This window comes from Alligator mississippiensis, chromosome 9 (assembly GCF_030867095.1).
Source record: "Alligator mississippiensis isolate rAllMis1 chromosome 9, rAllMis1, whole genome shotgun sequence".
In the NCBI taxonomy this organism is placed as follows: Eukaryota; Metazoa; Chordata; order Crocodylia; family Alligatoridae; genus Alligator; species Alligator mississippiensis.
Window position 1 is genome coordinate 61,603,361 of NC_081832.1, and position 17,909 is coordinate 61,621,269.

At 47.3% G+C, this 17,909-nt stretch overlaps 1 protein-coding gene across 3 annotated transcripts in view; it reads right to left on the minus strand.

The window, feature by feature from the left end:
- Nucleotides 1-5,216: 5,216 nt before the first annotated feature.
- The window catches only part of NEURL1B (neuralized E3 ubiquitin protein ligase 1B), a 223,028-nt gene continuing 210,335 nt past the window's right edge, over nucleotides 5,217-17,909 (minus strand). For all 3 annotated transcript variants that reach the window (XM_014597604.3, XM_019478468.2, XM_006270859.4), the window contains exons 3-5: nucleotides 13,971-14,678; nucleotides 12,632-12,757; nucleotides 5,217-9,819 (exon numbers count right to left, since the gene is read on the minus strand). In XM_014597604.3, coding sequence (XP_014453090.1) covers nucleotides 9,575-9,819; nucleotides 12,632-12,757; nucleotides 13,971-14,678 — 1,079 coding nt within the window. In that variant the 3' untranslated portion in view covers nucleotides 5,217-9,574. The remainder of the gene's footprint in view (nucleotides 9,820-12,631; nucleotides 12,758-13,970; nucleotides 14,679-17,909) is intronic.

The following is a 17,909-nucleotide window of genomic DNA, read 5'->3' on the forward strand; positions in this document are numbered from 1 at the left end:
TGCATGACAGTTTCTAATGTAGTAAAAGTGTTGGGAGAACTGCCATCATGAGGGGCTTGGGTGCCTTTTAGGTCTTCAAAAAAAACCCCACTCAGCTGCTGCCTAACCCTTGAGGAGCCTGTTTCCACCAGTCCCGTTTCCTGGGGGTCTAAATTTCCCAAGACACATCCACACAAGTCATGAGCAGCTAGTTGCCTGGCTCATGTATGTAAAGGGGCAGGTAAGTATCCTTGGCCTTCACGGGCTATAGCTCTCCCCACCCTTCTTGCCTGCAAAGCCCAGCCCTGTCTGACCGGTGTTCTCGGACAGCACCCACTGGATCTGGACTTGCATGAAAGGCAGCCAGTACTACTGCCCCTCTGACCCAGTAGTGCTTGCTGGAGGGAGCAGGGTTCAAAGCCCTCTTCCACCTGAAGGACTTTAGCCTGTGTCTCCTGGGGAGGCCCTTAGGGACCAGGCCCTAAGATGTTTTGTGTTGGACCTTTCTCCATCTGTCCCGTGGAAGCAGAATCATATATTCGTTGCAGGAGCAACTGGAATTAAGGGCTTCCCACTGCTGCATGAGTGCTTTAGCCATGAATTCAGACTCATTTGCTCATGGTGTCCATCCCCATGAGCATTTAACCTGGCCATGCAAAGTGGAAGAGCTTTAGCTGACAATGCTCCAACAGCTGAGATATTGGCTAATAGCAGGATTCTCCAATAGTAGGACCCCTTGTATTTTGTGAGCTTCAGGTTGGCAGACCCTGTGTGTGGGAAGGATGGGCCTGGCTGAGGTGCTAGGGATCTTAACAGCAGGTAGCTGCTGCTTCCCAACCAAGTAGGCGCCCAGCCTCTCCCCTTTCCCTCAGCTTGGAGCCTACATGCCAAATGTAGTGTTGCTTGCTACGCTTGCTGGCCAAGTAGGTGCCTATGAGTCGGGCATCGCGATGCTGAGCCTGGGGATGCTTCATTCTGTGGAGCTAGGCCAGCATTACTAATTTCCCCTCAGCCGTGCTGCTAGCAGAGCCAGACCATTGTTAAAACCAGAAGCACTGGCCTTACCTCTGGAAAAAACTCAACAGTGCAGAGCACTAAGCTCCTTCAGCAGGAACAGCTTCAGCCTGGGTCCTCTGCCACCCTGGCTCGGAGCGATTGTAGAGCAGGACACTTCTTTCTTTCTTGCCAGGGCAGAGTTATGAATGAATTCCTCCCCTCGCAGCTCCAACCACAGCTAGAGCTGTTTGACGTTCCTTGGATCCCACAGGCTGCACTGCAGAACATAAACAGTTTACAGATCAGCCCTGTGCTGGCCCTTGCCTGTTAAATAACAGGAAGGCACATTTGCGATGGGCAGCCTGCCTGCATAGCCTCTGCTCTGTGGAGCAGGGCGACGTCATTGCTCACTCGCACAAATTCTGCCATGTGTCTGGCAGTGGGGGAATCAGCCGGGGGAGGATGCCAGGCGTGAGTCTGATCACTCAAGAGCGCGCTTGGAGTCTGACTGCACAGCTCAGTGAAAGGAGGCTCAAAATGACTTCCTGTGCTGGGGCATCAGGATAAAGAGGCAACTGCAAAGAGGCCAGCTGGATTCACATGTAGGCTGAGAAGGGAGCGAGTGAGCAAGGTGAGGTGAGTAAGCAAGGTCCATATAATAGCAGTATAAAGGTTTGGGGGAAGGTGTTAAATTCTTTGTCCATGGCAGAGCAGAAAAGGACTGAAGTTTGGGTTTTGGTCTGGCTTAATCTCACCTCATATCTCCCGAGCTGGCCAGTGCTCTAGCGCAGGGTTTTTCAACCAGGGGTACGTGTACCCCTGGAGGTGCTTCTGATGGCCTTAGGGGGTACTCGGCAGTGGGTGCTGCCACGCTGCTGGCACTTCCACCACCACCGTGCCACTGGCACGCTGGCTGATTGGCTGTGGGGGACCCCCCCCACACTCTGGTTGCCGATTGGCTGCTGGGGGACCACCCCCCAGCCCCTGCTCTAGTGCATGGCAGGGGTAAGCAGCAGTTGGGGGCAAGCATGAACTGGGCACAAGAACAAAAGTTGAAGTGGGCCAGGAATAATTTAAGACTGGAAACTGGTTTCTGACTATGAGAACAAGGGTCTGGAATAGGCTTCCAATCAAGTTGTGTGGGCAGAAGACTGTAACAAGTTTTAAGATGAAGCTGGATCAGTCCTTGACTGGTTAGCGCACACTGTGGTGGCTATCAGGATCTGAGCTAGGAACTGCATGGCTCTGTGCTATGTTCCTCTGAGCTACTAGAGATCATCTCTGCATGATGTGTGTGTCATGTAGGCATTACCCTTAGCTCACCTTTGGTTTATTTCTGGCTCAAATACTGATTTGAAGGCAGTGATCCAGAATAAAGTAACACTTACTGAAAGGATTCCAGAAGTGGGCATATAGCTTTTCTGTGCACAGTCCAAATGAAAGTAATACCAGCACAGTGCCTCTGCATTAAGGCCCAGCTCCTCACAAGACATGGTCTGTGTTGTAATCCCTGGGAAAGTTTGTAGTTTAGTTTTAAACTTGACACCAGAAGAGCCCATGGGACGTGTTTGCTTTCTCTGTTTAGCAAAGAGGGGCCTGCCGGAGGCTAGCTAATGTTTTGCATGGTGGCCTGTTACATCCAAATGCCCATCAAGTAGCCTTAGATGGGAGTCCAAGATACCTTATGCTGAGCGGCACAAACATTGATGGGCGTTAGTGCTAGCTTGAGTTTGGAGCAGTCATGCTTCAGGCCAGCAGGGACCTGGGGGACTGAAAGGAAACCTCCCCCCTCCCCCCCCCTCCCACCCCCTCCTGACTTTTGCGAGCTGTCTGTCCCAGGGGAGCAGCCAGGGAAGGGTTAATTTTCCTAACCAGCCCCCATGACTGCTGAGCTGCTCCTCACTTTTGGACTGAGCAGAGGGGCTGTGAGCAGGGATCAGGAGTGGTGGTGGTGGGGACAGTGGGGAAAGGGGAAGCTTTGGTGTAAGGTAGAGCGATTGCACCTTAGTGTAACAAGGATCAAAGATAATCCTGCCCTGGAGTGGTGTAAAGTGAGTCACCTAATGAGTGTTGAAAACCAGTTTCAGGTGTTAATGTATGGATAATCCAGGTGTTAAGAGCTCCAGGAACCACCCAAAAGTACTGTGTAACAAGGAAGCCACACAGCTGTATCCATCAGCACTGGGCCTGAGCTAATCATTCCTGCTTCTCAGCTCATTGGCACACTGTGGTGGCTGTCCAGCTAAGTGAGGGCCTTGCACTGTGAGCTGCACAAATGCTGGTCAGGATGCAGACGCGACACTTTTTGCCACATCTGGCCACAGAAAGCACTCTGTAGTTGTGACCAAACACAAGTGCATGGCTGCAGGCAGCTTAAAAAAATGGCCCATCATATCAAAGTCTGACCCCCCATCCATGAGGTATCAGATAAACATGTTTCAATACCTAGTGTCTTTTGTAGCTTGTGTCTGGAGAGCTCCCAACCTGTTGCTGGTTTCAGAACAGGAGGGTGGGAAAGGGAGTGGAGGGAGTTCAGTCTGGGGGGGTTTCAGCCCCCCTGGAGAGTGGGGCAGGTATAGTGGAGCCCACCTGAGGTGGGGTGCTCCAATTCACCCACCTCACCCTTCTGCGCCTGGTGGGGAGCCCTAAGAATGAGCTCCCTCCACTGCCTTTCCCCCGCCTCCCATTCTGAAAACAGCCAGCGCTGTTAGAGAGCTGTGACTTGCTGTGGGAACCTGGCTGCAGGCTCCCAGCCCACCGCTGGATTCCTCTCCCCTCTGGACCTAACCGTGAACTTCTGTTTGGTCTGGGGTAACGCTCTAACTCAGGATACTTTGCAGAAATTGTTCTGACTTACAGCTGGGAGGTGCACCTCAGTGTTAATGCTAGTTTGGGGCAGTCACACCCTTAGTCTACAAACCTTCTCTGACTGTCCCCTACTTGCACAGCTGTGACTTGCCACCAGCGGCCTGGTGAGCAGAGGTAGGGCTAGGAGCTGGAGCTGTGAGTTGCCACTAGAGGGCTGGTGATCCAGGACAGGCTTCTATCCCCGCTTTATGGGCAGGGGTGTGAGAGACCCTGGGATACTGGCAGACTTCAACTTGGGCAGCACATTTGTGGGGAGTGGCTACACCTTAATGGAACAGGATCTGAGTAGTGCAGAGCAGAGATAATCCTGTCCTGGAGTGGCATAACTTTGGGCCACATAAATTTAAGGTGTTAATGTGCAGACAATCCAGGGGTTAAGAGCTCCAGAAGCCACCCAAAATTACCATGCAACAAGGCCCTAGTATCTCTGCCTGGCACTGTGCTACTTAGACTCATCAGTTTGTCTGGGCTAGCAGGGATTATCTCTGCACGGCTGAATTTGTGCCATGGAGACACTACCCCTTGCTCACTTTCAGTTTATTTCTGCCTTGAGGATTGATTTAGAGGGCAGTGATCCAGGATGAAATAACACTTCCACAAAGGATCCAACTACAATGAATAAAGGCCACTTCTGAACAGGGCCACACACACACATTAAACATGCTTTAACTTATGCTCGTTGTCGTCACAGCTTAACTGACTTTGCTAATGATCAGTCCCGTGTACAACAGCTTTAGTCCAGGTCACTGGAGGCTGGTTCTGGCACATACATTCCCCAGTTATGAATATTATGCACAGTGGCAGAGAGGTTAAGGTGCCTCACTATGGCTCCTGTGGTATGGGTTCAGGCAGTACTCTGGACTTGTGCCCAATCTGCCCCCAGTTGACCCAGCTGTAAGTGGGTGCCTGGGCGGAACTGTCAGCAGCAGCTGGATGTGATGCTGTCTCCATCACTCCTTTGTGTGCTTTAGGTTAGAAAGTCTGCTGAGCCCTATGACTGTGAAGCGCAGCTGGACCTTCATAGTGGAATAAAACCTCTTGGAATTTGCAGTCCTTTTTTTCTTTCCTCATTTTTACCATCTTATTCTACCAGTCCAAGGCTTACCTTCTTGTAAGGCCTATGAGGCCAAGTTAGGGTGCACAGGTCAGGCTTTTACTTACGATAAGTGGGACCCTTTTGTATACAACTAAGCCCAATTACAATGTGTGCATATAGTACCTGAGCCCAGACCCTCTGCTGGTCATACTGGTGGAGTTCCTCTGCCTTCAGTAGCAGTGATGCTGGTTTTTATACCAGCTGAGAACATGGCCCTGCAACATCAGCTACAACAAAATCCCACCTACGCTTCAAAATCTGAAAGGCTGGCGAGAACTTTTACAAGCCAAAGTTTTTATTTGTTTCATAAACAGGTAAAATTATATTAATGTAAAACAGGTGAATGGACAAAAATAAAACACACAGCACAGAACACAACACTATAGAATATCGACATGTAGAAGTGCAAATCCCTCCCTCGCGCCCCCTATCCCCGAAACAGCTTGCTTTAAAAGCCTGTAACAGAGGCCCAGAGTCTGGTTCAGCATAGAACATGATGTACAGATCACAGTATTGAATCAGAAAGGTAACAATGAAAGCAATCAGCTGTCTTAGAAAGTGGGAAATAAAAGGCTTTTTTTTCTTTACAAAGAGGGCAGGAGAGGGGGGAAAATCCATGGAAACAAACAATTTTTCACTCCAATATAAAAAAGAAAAAGCAGGATTCTCAGTGAACACAAAATCTATAAAACTACCATTGATCTGTGTTAATTTTTTTCCCATGTTTTTAAAAGTTGCTTTAAAAAGGATAAAAAGTGCACAGACACCCTTATAAGGCACAAACAGATCTTCTGTACAAATCATATCAGACTTTAAAAAAAATAGCAATACAAGTACTAACAATTAAATTCCTAGGAGGCCACCTTTTCTCCCCTGGAAAGCTCAGAGAGGCCTCTGGATCTCTGGTGGAAAATCCTTGTCAGACTGGAATAGGTAGGGTTACACGTCCACTAATGCTCATTTTACAATCCACTGCACAGCCACACTCTGGACATTAACTAGCTTAATTACCCTGAATGATTGAGCCCTCTGAGTCTCTGCTGGATGCTGCCCTTTTGGAAATCCGTCACAGCTGCTAGGCCAGAAATTAATCCTGTGCAATGTCTTATGTCCTGCAACCCCCTACCAAGCTTTGCCCTCTGCGGTGATTGGATTTCGCACACATCACCTAAAACGAGGTATGTCAAACACACGCCTGGGGGCCAGGACTGAGACACTGGGCTGATGGAATTAAGGGGCTGATTTTGGAGGCTAGGCCACTGGGGTTACAAGCAAAGGGGGAGTCTTGCCCCACTGTAACAGCTAACACAGGGAAGAGTGCCCTCATTCCCCAGCTTTACCTCTGCAAGTTAGAAGGGATTTCTGATGTCTGGTAGTTGTGTGTGAGGGTTTGTTCCCAGAGTTTTTAAGAACAGGTTAGACAAGCACTTGCCTACAATGGCTCTTAGACATGGATGATCCTGACTTGAGGAGGGCTGGAGTAGATGTGACCTTCAGAGATCCCTTCCAGTCCCACTTTTCTATGTCTTAGCATTACACGTCATGGTAGCAGCAAACCAGAGAGCGATGCACTTAAAACAGACAGGGACAAATCTTCAGCTAGTGTAAACTGGTCTTCACAGCATGCATGAGGTCAGATCCCAAACCCATAAAATGTTCAGAGCTTCTAAAGATGCCCACTCTCCCCCTGCACCTTATAGCTGGTACTCACTGGTAGGTGGGTGGAGCAGGGGGTGTGCCTAACGTCTGAAAGGCCAAGCTATTTCTTGGTCCCCTAGGGTTCACATGGGCTGCAAAAGAAAATCTGGGCTGGAAACTAACCAAAGGATTTAGAAGTGGTGGAAGGAGACAGCACGTGTGCTCTGATCTGCAGGTCCACTTGGTATGAAGTTCTGGGGGAGGGATGGAAACTTCCCCTTCTCGCACCAAGCATGGCCCTGACAACCCTTCTGTCTCAGGAACTCTGAGCCACTCTGGGCAGGACCTCAAACTGCTGGAAGTTGTCACAGCTCAGTGGTTATGGATCTCCAGCTGAAGACCAGCCCTTCTTTCAGGAGCAGGAACTGGAGCCTTGTAGTTGGCTAATACTTAAAGGATTCCTGTTTGCTTTGTTCAGGTCAGCATACAGCATGATGCAGCCAGCATGGCATTGATCTGTATGTCATACAAGGACAATTTTTTGGAAAACAAGGAGCTAATCTAGACATGCAAGGCCTTTGAGATCAGCTAATGCTCCAATTACTCATTGGTCTTCTTGAGGCCTTTAATAACAACTTTCAGATTCTCTATGAAAAAAACAAGTTTTCTTCTTGCCTCACAATGTCCGCTGCTGCAACAGCTGGACACAGAAGAAGGGTGAAGTGGGACGGGGATGCTGATTCCTCTGAAGTATTCTCATGACTTAATAAATGATCTCCAGGCCAGGCTATGCAAGAATGCCACCAACAGCTTCCAAGTGCCACTTGGGCCTTTACCAACAAAGCTAAACTGTGAAGGGATAAAGCTAACGCTTCCAGATTAGGATCAGTGAAAGGAAAGCAACAAGGCTGGAGGAGATGGTGAATCTCTGAAGAGATGGAGAAAGGGGTCCCAAAGCACAAACATGAATTACCCTCAAAGCCCAACTGCTGCAGCCCTATGGCACAAATGACCTATGCTTTCCAGGCTTAGTTACACCCACCCCCAAAAAGCAAACACTGCAAGCAAGGTCTGTAAATGGTCACCAAGCTGAGATCAGACATGCCTCATGTCCACAACCTATTCACTTTTCTAGGCAGAGTTGCTGGGCGACAGGTCACATATGGATGACTAAGAGCACAGCGAGCCCTGTCATGGGTGCTGACTGAAGGAGAGCAGAGGCGGGAAATGCGTGTTCTGAAGCAGAAAATAGAGATCCAGGTTCTAGGGTTCAAAACCCTGAGTGGGGAACTTGTATGAAACAAGACAGCAGAGGCCATTAGACCCACTCACTCCTCTGCACTGTAATGGCCCACTGTGCGCTTATGGCTGTAAAAGCACAATAGAATCTGTTTACTTTTTAAGACTTAACATCTAATAATAGTTTCCAATGGTTATTGCAAGTAACGTTGAGAGAGACCTGTTAATTTCAACATGACACTTTCTCCTGTTGAGTAAAACAGGATTTCCTGGTAAGACGGGAAAGAATCTAAGCAGCTGTATATCTGGCTGATAAAGCCTCAGAGATGAGAGAATGCAAAATTTGAAGGGCAAAAAGGAAACTGGGGGTTTCTGAAATACAATAATGAGGCCTCAGTGCTGACCGCTTCTCTCTGTCCAGTGAGAACACAGTCTCCTGGGGTCTTCCTCCCTCAGCTCCATGACATGCAGTCCCCATTAATACATAAGAAGGTCATTACTGCTACTGGGAGTAACAGAAGTGCTTGGCTAGTGGGCAGGCTACAAAGAAAGGATTCATAGAAAAGGTCTTATGTTAAGTGTGACACTGGATGCTGGACAGGTGTTAGATGGCTGCAGCTACAGCAGGCTTTACACAACCTGACTGTGTTACAGGGAGCATACAGCTTTCTCGCCCTCACATGCAGACACTCTTGGCTGTCTACCCTGGATACCTGATCCAGGACTCTTCTTCAATCCTTTTCCCTTAAGCCAAGATGATAATGTACTCAGTTGTCTGAGTGCATACCTGTCTGGCTCTTTCTTTCACAATCCAAGACCATGTGGTAACAGACAGTGCAGTTTAACGAGCTGCTTTGCAAAAATGCTATAACAACAAGCCATTTAATGTACTTACACTACTGATACAGCTGCTTTCCCTGCACAAAGATCCCAGAGGGGTTTTATTAATTCCTCCCTTTGCTGGTACCAAGGTGTAGCTGAAGCCAGTCTACTGCTGCTTTGCTGCCAGTACCCTCTGCCAAGTCTTTAAGAAGGTGCATTATGGACTCTAAGGGCTTGGCACACCTGGTGCTAGGGTTATTCTTCTGCTAAGGTCAGTGACCAGATGGGAGTCCAGAACAGGATAAATGAATGAGTACCTGATATTGCAACTAGCTTGTCCTGAAACAAACTCTAGCCCACACATACTTGTTTCCTTGACTTGGGATTTAATGTTTTTATCCTTGTGTAAAAAAATAATTCAAATCCACCCTTAATTCATCGCTTGGGGCTGGTTATGACCGTTCCATCATGCTGCAATGCCTGCTGGGGCATGTTCTGGGTACACAATAGCCCCACTAATCACAGTTGCAGCTTGAAAGCTTTGCACAAAACAAGGCACTCAGACCCAACTGCAACTAAATGGACTCTCCTCCTCACATATGCACCTTCCTCAACTGGAAAAAAGCCATTGCACAGGAAACTTCTCTTTTTGGAGCTGAAACAGGTTCCCAACAATGATTCACTGCCTTAAGCCAAAGGACAAACACCTTCAAAGCCCTGCCTACTTGGAAGCCTTAGCTTCAGGCTGCATTTAGACTAGAGAGATCCTCAGCTCAGTAATATCCCTGATTTGTTCTACCAGTCATATATGGAAACACAGACAATGAGCCACTTGATAACGACTGACCAGCACGATAACCCATAAGCAGGGACGGAAAGGCATGGTTACTGCTAGCAGAGTTCTCCCTTCCTGCACTCCAAGCCGGGGTGAAGGGTTTAAGGGCGGTATATTTTAATAACATCTTTGATGACCCGTCGGCAGATTGGGCAACAGGCATTGAGTTGCTTCTTCAGCTTAAGACCACAGGTGTTGCAGAGGCACATGTGTCCGCAGGTGTAGATCACGGTGTCCACCTCATTGTCGAAGCAGACAGTGCACTCCCCATTCTTGCTGCTCAAGGGCTCCGGAGGAGGGAATACAGGAGAGAGAGGAGGGCTCAGGGGAGAGCTTGGAGCAGTGACTGCAAAGGAGGGGAGGACAGAGGAATGGCATTCAGTAACAAGATTCAATAACAAGATTCTCATTGTGTTCTGGCCACACACATCCATAGTCATTTCCTAAGTGTGTTTCTCTCAACCTCTAAAACCTACCCACAATGCTTGTTAAAAATCAGACTTGGATTTACACATCTGGTTAGCAGCAGGGTGTACTGATGCATGCAGGGCCTGGCAGTAACATTTAACAGCTGTATACCGTGCCTGCCCTGCGCATCCCCTGGGAACCAAGTGTTAGAGTCACGCACAGGTGCCGGGCCCCAGATCTCTCAGAAGGTCTCACACTCTGAAAGGAAACCTGCCTGGAGTTTACTCTTAGGCACCAATGAGCCATGGCATAATGGCACTTCTGGGATGGAGCTGTGAGTATTTCCCAGTTATATTAGTGGAAGAGAAATTCATGAAAACCTGCCTAAGATGAAAACAACAGCACTTTCCAAATGGTACCCACAAGTGCTAAAGTGCTATATATCTGGACTGGTCCTCACAGCAAGCCTGGAGCTTAAATGGTTTATCTAAGGCTACAGAGCATGTATTGGAAGTGCTGAGATTAGGAACTGAAGCCAGGAAGCTCTGGTTACCATTAAACAAACTGCCACTGTAACACATGCTACTGCTATATTGTACAGATTCTCTTTGGGTGACAACACGGGACGCAATATAGATTTCACTCAGTAGTAAATAGGGGGGCACTGATAAAGATTTTCTTGGCCAATACCAATAGCCAATTATTTATTAACTAGCTATATCAGCCAATACTAATCCGATAGCCGATTTACAGGAATGCAGCCTGGCAGCTTGGACAGCAGTGTCCTGCTGGTAAGTCTGTTGGGGGGAAGGGCTGTGGGGAAGGGAAGCAGTATGCAGGGGGCAGATGGAGGCCCCCACAATGAGGGAGACAGTGAGGCAGGGGCAGGCGCTGCCCATCCAGAGCTGCAGGTAGCTCGTCCAGGGGCACCGGGAAGGGGGGTGGCTCACCACTGCTCCGGTTCTGCACGCCCGGCCCCAGGAGGCATGGGGGGGCATGTGACTCCCAACTTGTGCATGGGGCAAAGGCAGGCTGCCTGCTGCAGGCTCAAGACCAGGGGCTGGGCCAGCCTCTTCCCAGCGGGGAGCCTGGGCTGGGGCTGTGCTTGGGGTGGAGCGGGTTCAGCAGCACAGGGCAGGTGGCAGAGGCACTGGGAGCAGTGACTGCAGAGGGGGCTATAGGGAATTTTGGGGTGGCTATAGCCCCGCAACCCCTCCTAGCGCTGTCCCTGTTCAGGGCACCAGGATCACATGTTCAGGGCACCAGGGCTCTGGAGGGAAAGGTAGCAGAATGCAGTACCCTGGGCAGAGGTGGCACTAGGGAAGGCTTGGGGCCCTACTGCCACCAAAAAATTCCCTGTAGCGCCCCCGTAGCCACGCCTCCCAGAGCCACAACCACCTACCCTGCAACTTGCCCCCACCTGCCCTGAGTGCAGCCCTGGCCCAGCACCCTGCTGCAAAGAGGCTGGCACAGCCCCTGGCCCCAAGGCGGTAGTGGGCAGCTCTAAGCTCTCCACCCTCACACTATGCACAAATCTAAGAGGCATATGCCCCTCATGCCTCCCACAGGGGCGCACACAGCGGCAGGGAGCCACCCTACCTCCCCACCCCACAGTGCCCCCTGGATGAGTCACCTGTGGCTCTATCCCACTCCTGGCCCTGGGGTCCTATGCCTCTGCCCCAGCCCCATTCCCTTCCTCACTCTGGGGGCCTCGATCTGCTCCCCCATGCCCCTTTGCTTCTCTACACTTGTTCCCCCCAACAGACTTACGAGCCAGGAGCTGCTCTCCAAGCTGCTGGGCTACATTCCTGGCTGTGTGCATGCTGCAGCTACATACATACATGTAGCATTCATCAGTGACATTACCAGCTAAAACATGCTAACTGCCAATAATGTTAATTTTCCTGTTATCAGTGCTGATTTGATATGCAATCGATATGTCCGCGCACCTCTAATAATATATAATCTCCATTGTAAGGAGCAAATGCATGACCTGTCCACCCAAGCTGAATGCCCACCATAGTGACCATTACAGCATCTGGTCACGAGGTGGCAGGGAAGCCAGTCTGCATTGGTAAATGGCTCCCCTGGAACTAAATGGCAGTTTTATATGTGCTCTGGAGGTAGGTCAGGGGGTGGGGGTGGGAGGGGTGCTCTAATTAAAGCGCTGCAGAATCTCATGTATTAGTGTTCAGTGAGCTTTAGTTAAAATGCACCCACCACCATTTTGAAGCGCAGGGACACTGATACATAAGATGCCAGAGGCTGGCTGGAGTGGTAGTAATTACTACTCTCCAGCAGACTCGATTAATTAAGCCTGCTCTGATGCACTGTAATTACAGCATGCCAAAGCAGCCCCGCAGCACATATACAGGCACCCAAATTGACTGGAAGAGTGAACCTGCACCCAGTACACAGGTGTAACTTACACCAGTTTACAGGTAATATTATCCAAGTGGAGGGACTTAACTTTGGAGTAAGGCTGTGCTTTACATGTCTGCTCCAGTCTGAGTGAAGTCAGTTCACTCAACAGTAAATATGTTATGTGCCTGCTCCTTTAGGGTTTTGCATTCTCCTCTATTAATCAGTAGACAGTCACCTACTACCACTAATGCATAATGCAGCAGTAAACAGCCTTAGGCAATCCAGACTCCCACCCGCTCAGAGTAAAAGCCTCAGACAACAGCTGATTCCCAAAGTAGGCAAGACAACTGCCTGGCTGTTTCTTGACTAGTGTGGTACACCCTTACCTAGCGATGACTCCGAAGCAGATGACGACCTGTTCACACTGAAGGCTATATCTGAGTCACTGTCATACTGTGAGCCTCCAGGGGATCCTGAGGGAGAGACAGTCACAGGGCTGGACTGCACAGTGCCTATAAGTTCATAAGAATTCAGTCAGCCACAGAGACAACGGACACCTAGACATCAATGTTCCCTGAACAGGAGTCAAAACTTCTCAGCAATGACAGTGTTTTCTTCAAAACTGGCTACACAGCACATCTCTCTTTGTAAATGAGCTTCAGCTCATGAGTTCACTCTTGTTGCTTAGCAATTTTAATTTATTTAAAGATATGGCACTGGAAGGAACACATGAGACACTGAATCTAGTTCCCTGCTATCTCAAGCAACCATGTGTGCTAAAATTCCTATGCAATATTTAAATCCATTTAAGTTCTTCTCTCTTCTGGGCATAGTGCTTGCTCCCAGTGTTCTTGGCCACTTTGCCACAATCCCAATCTAACAAGGAACAAGCTGTCTCTGAGACAGGCTTTCTTTTCAAGCAAGACACAAAACAGTGAGAGGATTATAGCAACCTAATAATCTGGTTCCAGAATCACCACTGCTGCTTATGGCAAAGGGCATGTGGCAGGGACACCAAAGCCACATTTTCAGAAGAAAGAGTAAGCGAGCAGCACTGACCATTAAGCAAAGACCCTAGCTTTAAATTGAGTGGACCAGACAAGTCACCAACAGAGCAGAGAGGCAAATTCAGAGGCCCTTTTCTGACAGTATCCTTCTCTAGGAAAAACTGCACTAATTCAGTAGCCATGGTTTAAAATGTGACATCTGGTTATTGGGTTACCACAACGTGGGAGAAACTGCTGAACAGCAGCATGATGTCCACAAAATTAAAGCCTTCAAAAAAATCCATCGATGTAAAGGAGTTAGGAGTTTAATACTACTGGTAGGACTAGTAGATTCATAAAGTTGCTTTTTATTTTCTTAAGTAATTTATTAAAAGGAAAAAAACCATTCTTGCTGTAGCATAGATACAGACCAAACAATCTGAATCGTGAGCTTACACGTGAAGCATACGCCAGTGTTGCACTCATTGTTTCTCCTTTCATTCATAATAAGGACCCATCCTATTACATGCTTCACAGAGCCAAGTGTTTTCACTAGGGCTAGACAATAAGCTGCTTGCTTACATTCAAGAAGTTCTTTGCTTTACTCTTCTTGCTTTACTCGATCAAGAAATTCTATTGACACCTACGTCAGGAACATAGGCAATGAGATTGCAGCCTGACCCTAAGTATCTAACAAATCAAGAACAGTCCTGTGTATTATTTTCCAGGCTGTACTTACCCAATATCTTGAGCTGGTTGATTACACCATGGATTGTGAAAAACATCCAGAGGGACTGTGAAGTGTCTACGCACATCAGCATCCCTCGGCTGACTCCATTCATCCCGTGGTGCACTTCTCCATTTGGCAAAACCATGAAACTGAGGACATCGCCGCTGTTGAGGACTGGGAATGCTTGGTAAACCACCCAGTACTCCTTGCGGTCCAAGAGAAAGTCTGGATCTGCCGGGAGCTCATTTGTCCGTAAAGTACCTGGATCACATGAAGTGATGCCAAATGAGAAGGCCCCATAATATGGCATCCCTAAGTGTCCCACTTCCACAAAGAGGCTTTCACCAATGTGCAAAGGCCGGTCAGAAAACACCAGGGTCCTATTGCTTTCCTGCCAATTGGTGCATGCTACCATCCGGTCCTGAGAAAATGTGATGTCAGGCCCACGGGTGGGATGGAAATGGATATCTGTATCCAAGAAGGTAGGTACACCCTGGGCACGCTGCCGTCTGTTCGGGCAACAGGGGATTATGTGATTATCTGTCGAGAGCCCTGGTACCCGGCTCAAGTTCAGATTTGCAATTTTGGCCACCACTTGGTTATTCTCCAGTTCATTGTTGTTGAAATTGGCTGAATCGTGGTTGCTCTGCGGAAGGCAAGTGCTGAGTCGTGCACTATTGAGACGGGTGGAGGTCATGGTCTCTGCAAACAAGCTATCTGTGAGACAATCACAATGAAAAACTCCATTAGATTCAAGTTCAAATTGCACTCTTTCACCAAGTAGATGCTTCTTCTTTTAGTTTCCCCTGCTGTGTCTGAAGCTAACTCTCAGACTGACTTCTGCACACAGATCATGAACAGGAAAACCAGATCGCATTCAGTCTTTTTTTTTTTTTTTTTTTAAGTAGTAGTACCAACATGTTGGAGTAGGGCTGGAGTGGTGTTGTGGCCACGAGGGTCCAGGAAATGTATGACAGGCAAGGGTGTTCTGTGCTATCTTTTATTGGATGAACTGTATAGTTGGGACAGCTGTTGGACAAGATTTTAGGAATCAAGGGCATTTATACATGTGCTCCAGGAACATGTGTATGGGGGGATAGGAGAGGGGGGACTATAATTAGGGCAGCGCTAAGAGCCGCTCCAATTAAAGCACTCAGAGTGTCACATGGATCAGTGTCCCTGCACTGAAAAATGGTGGTGGGGGCACTTTAACTAAAGCTTTTAAAATGAGCTTTAGTTATACTACCCCTGCCACCACTTTTTAGTGCAGGGACATTGATATATGTGACACTGAAGTCTGCAGAAGTGCAGTAATTACTATGCTTTAGCAGACTCAATCGAGCATGCTCCAGCATGCTGTAATTACTTGCTGCACACGTATAGGCGCCCCTGTGCCCTTCCTCAGATGCCCAGAAGCTTATCCAATGACTCTCCCAGCTATACAATTGACCCAGCCAAAGACAGCACAAAAAATCCTCACCTCATCAACAGCCACCATCAGCCAGAGAAATGAAACATCAGCTGCATGGTTGCATCCTTGGGTTATCGCAAGAGCAGCAAGTGTTATAAATCTTACTAATTTAAGCAGAAAGTGCTTGCACTGGTAGAAACAGAGAAAAATGCAAAACCCAGCAAAACAGACATTCAGCTTTGATATGAAAGGCTTTGAAATGACTCCATTAAATAGGTTTCTCCAATTCTATCTGCTTTAGACAGACATTTCTCAATGTCCTGCCTGTAAATATAATGCAAACAAGGATGATGGCAAAGGAGGCATCTAGATGCATCTAGAATATATTCACTTTACCATCCATTTCCTTGTAACTGATATACACATGTGCATTAAAAGGATCTTGTTATAAGTCTGTTAAAATTGTCATAGCAAGCAACAATTTTCTCATGAAAGTACTTCACATTTCCTAATGTCTTAACAAGACAACTACCTGTAACTGATAGCCCATGATTATTAAACTAGGCACCCAGACTGCATGCAAAGTTGATAAGCTATGTACATTCCTATGAAGTACTGGCAATGAAAGCTACTTGCTACATTTAGCAAAAATTGGAGGAATGATTTGGGCAGCCACAGATAGTCAAGACTTAGACTCAAAATTAGATTTGCACCTCAGTCCAATGTTAGTCTCTACTGCCCATGTGATTCTTAAGCAATTATATTAAACTCCAGACTAAATCTGACGCAGAAGGAATCCTGAGAGCATGAGCAAAGCATAATTCAACTCATTCTCCAAGATGGAGAAGGGTGAAGCAGCAACCTCAGCACTGTCTTTTGCTTAAGAAGATCCCACTGGGCTTTTACCAAAGAAGGCAAAATACATGAACTAGTTCAGTGGTTGAAAAGGACAGGATGCCTCATCTTAGATGGATGATTTATTTGAGTACCCAAATAAGAAAAGCCTCAAGTGTAATCTTAATGACTTGAACCAGCTGCTTTGAGAAGGGACAGGGAATCTGGTGATAAGTAGCACTCTGATACAGAGTGAAGGACACTTCAGAGTTTCAGGATACCAACAGTGGCGGATGTATTTCACGGAGGGGCTGCAGTTGCTTCTATATTTGGGCCATTTTCCCAGCTCTCCCGTATTACTGGTGTTTTCAAAGGTAAAGCCAATAAAATTAGTAGCTCTGGTTAAAAAACACATGAAGAATGAAAACAAAGCGACATGGTGCGCTGGAAGACAAGCTGACGAGCAGAACTGAGATAAAACTTTCCTATATTCTCCCTTTGGCATCTGACACCAAACTTAGAGCAACTTTTTATAATGGGAAGAATTAAGCACAATACCATGTGTAGGACAATCACAGCCTTTCATACATTATAAACAGCACCCTATGTTTTACAGCACTAGTAATCCAAGGATCAATAAACACACTGAATTTAACCTCCAAGCCCACTCCAACACTGTTATTCCTTTTCTGTAAAAGAGGAAACTAAGGCACAAAGAAGTTGTCTGAAGTACGGGACACCAATAACTCCACGTGAAGTCAGTGGGAGCTGCATATGCTCAGCACTTTGGAAAGAAGGCTGTCCACCATCACCTATTGGGAGTGGATGCAAGAATCGGGAATAGAACTTAGCACCTGGCTGGCAAAGGCACCGTGTGGCTCTATGTGCTTATACCAGAGCAAGACAGAATCAGTGAAGAATGTGCAGCATTAGAAAAAGAAAGGGTTTTGCTAGTGCTTGTTCTGGTTAGGAATACAATATTGCCCAATATATTTGAAATTCTTTCACTATTGTCAAAGGCATTTGATTGGATAGTAGCTACAATTAAGGGGTGAGCTAATGCTAATGCTTAACAATGTGTCTGATGCCAACAGAGCATGCAGTACCACTGTACAAAGTGCTATTTTCCTGTTAGCATTATTTGCTGTACGATAACCAGTGTCTGACAGACAGTGATCTCCCTCCATGATACATATCTCATAAACTAATTGCTTCAGCCAAATAGAAGGATGCACTTTGGTGTCTATTCAATACAAAGTCATTGACACTTTCTTAGTAAAAAAGTAGCCATGGCTTTTAGGCCTAAATATGGCAATCTGCAGGGCAGGATCATGGCAGGCAAAGGAGATTTTATAAGCATGTTAAGTCCATTCTAATATCAGTGCATACTTGTTTGAAATACACTCTCCCCAAGTTTGCTTAAATCTCAAGTGCTTAAACATCAGAGGTAGTTTAGGAGTGATGCTGTAGCACAATGATCCAGAAATATTGAGAAGCAAAGATTTCTTAGGATGGTATCTTTCTTTGGACAAACTATGGACTTTGGATAAAGTTAAACAAGTTTTCGAATGCAAGACACCAGATGCAAACTTCTAAGGAGGTTTGTTTAATATTCTAATTGAAACTAATTCATCTTCTTTTGCAGTTGTTCTTTTCCAGCAACTGGAAGGAGAAAACCTTCACACAGTCTTCCTTCCAAAACA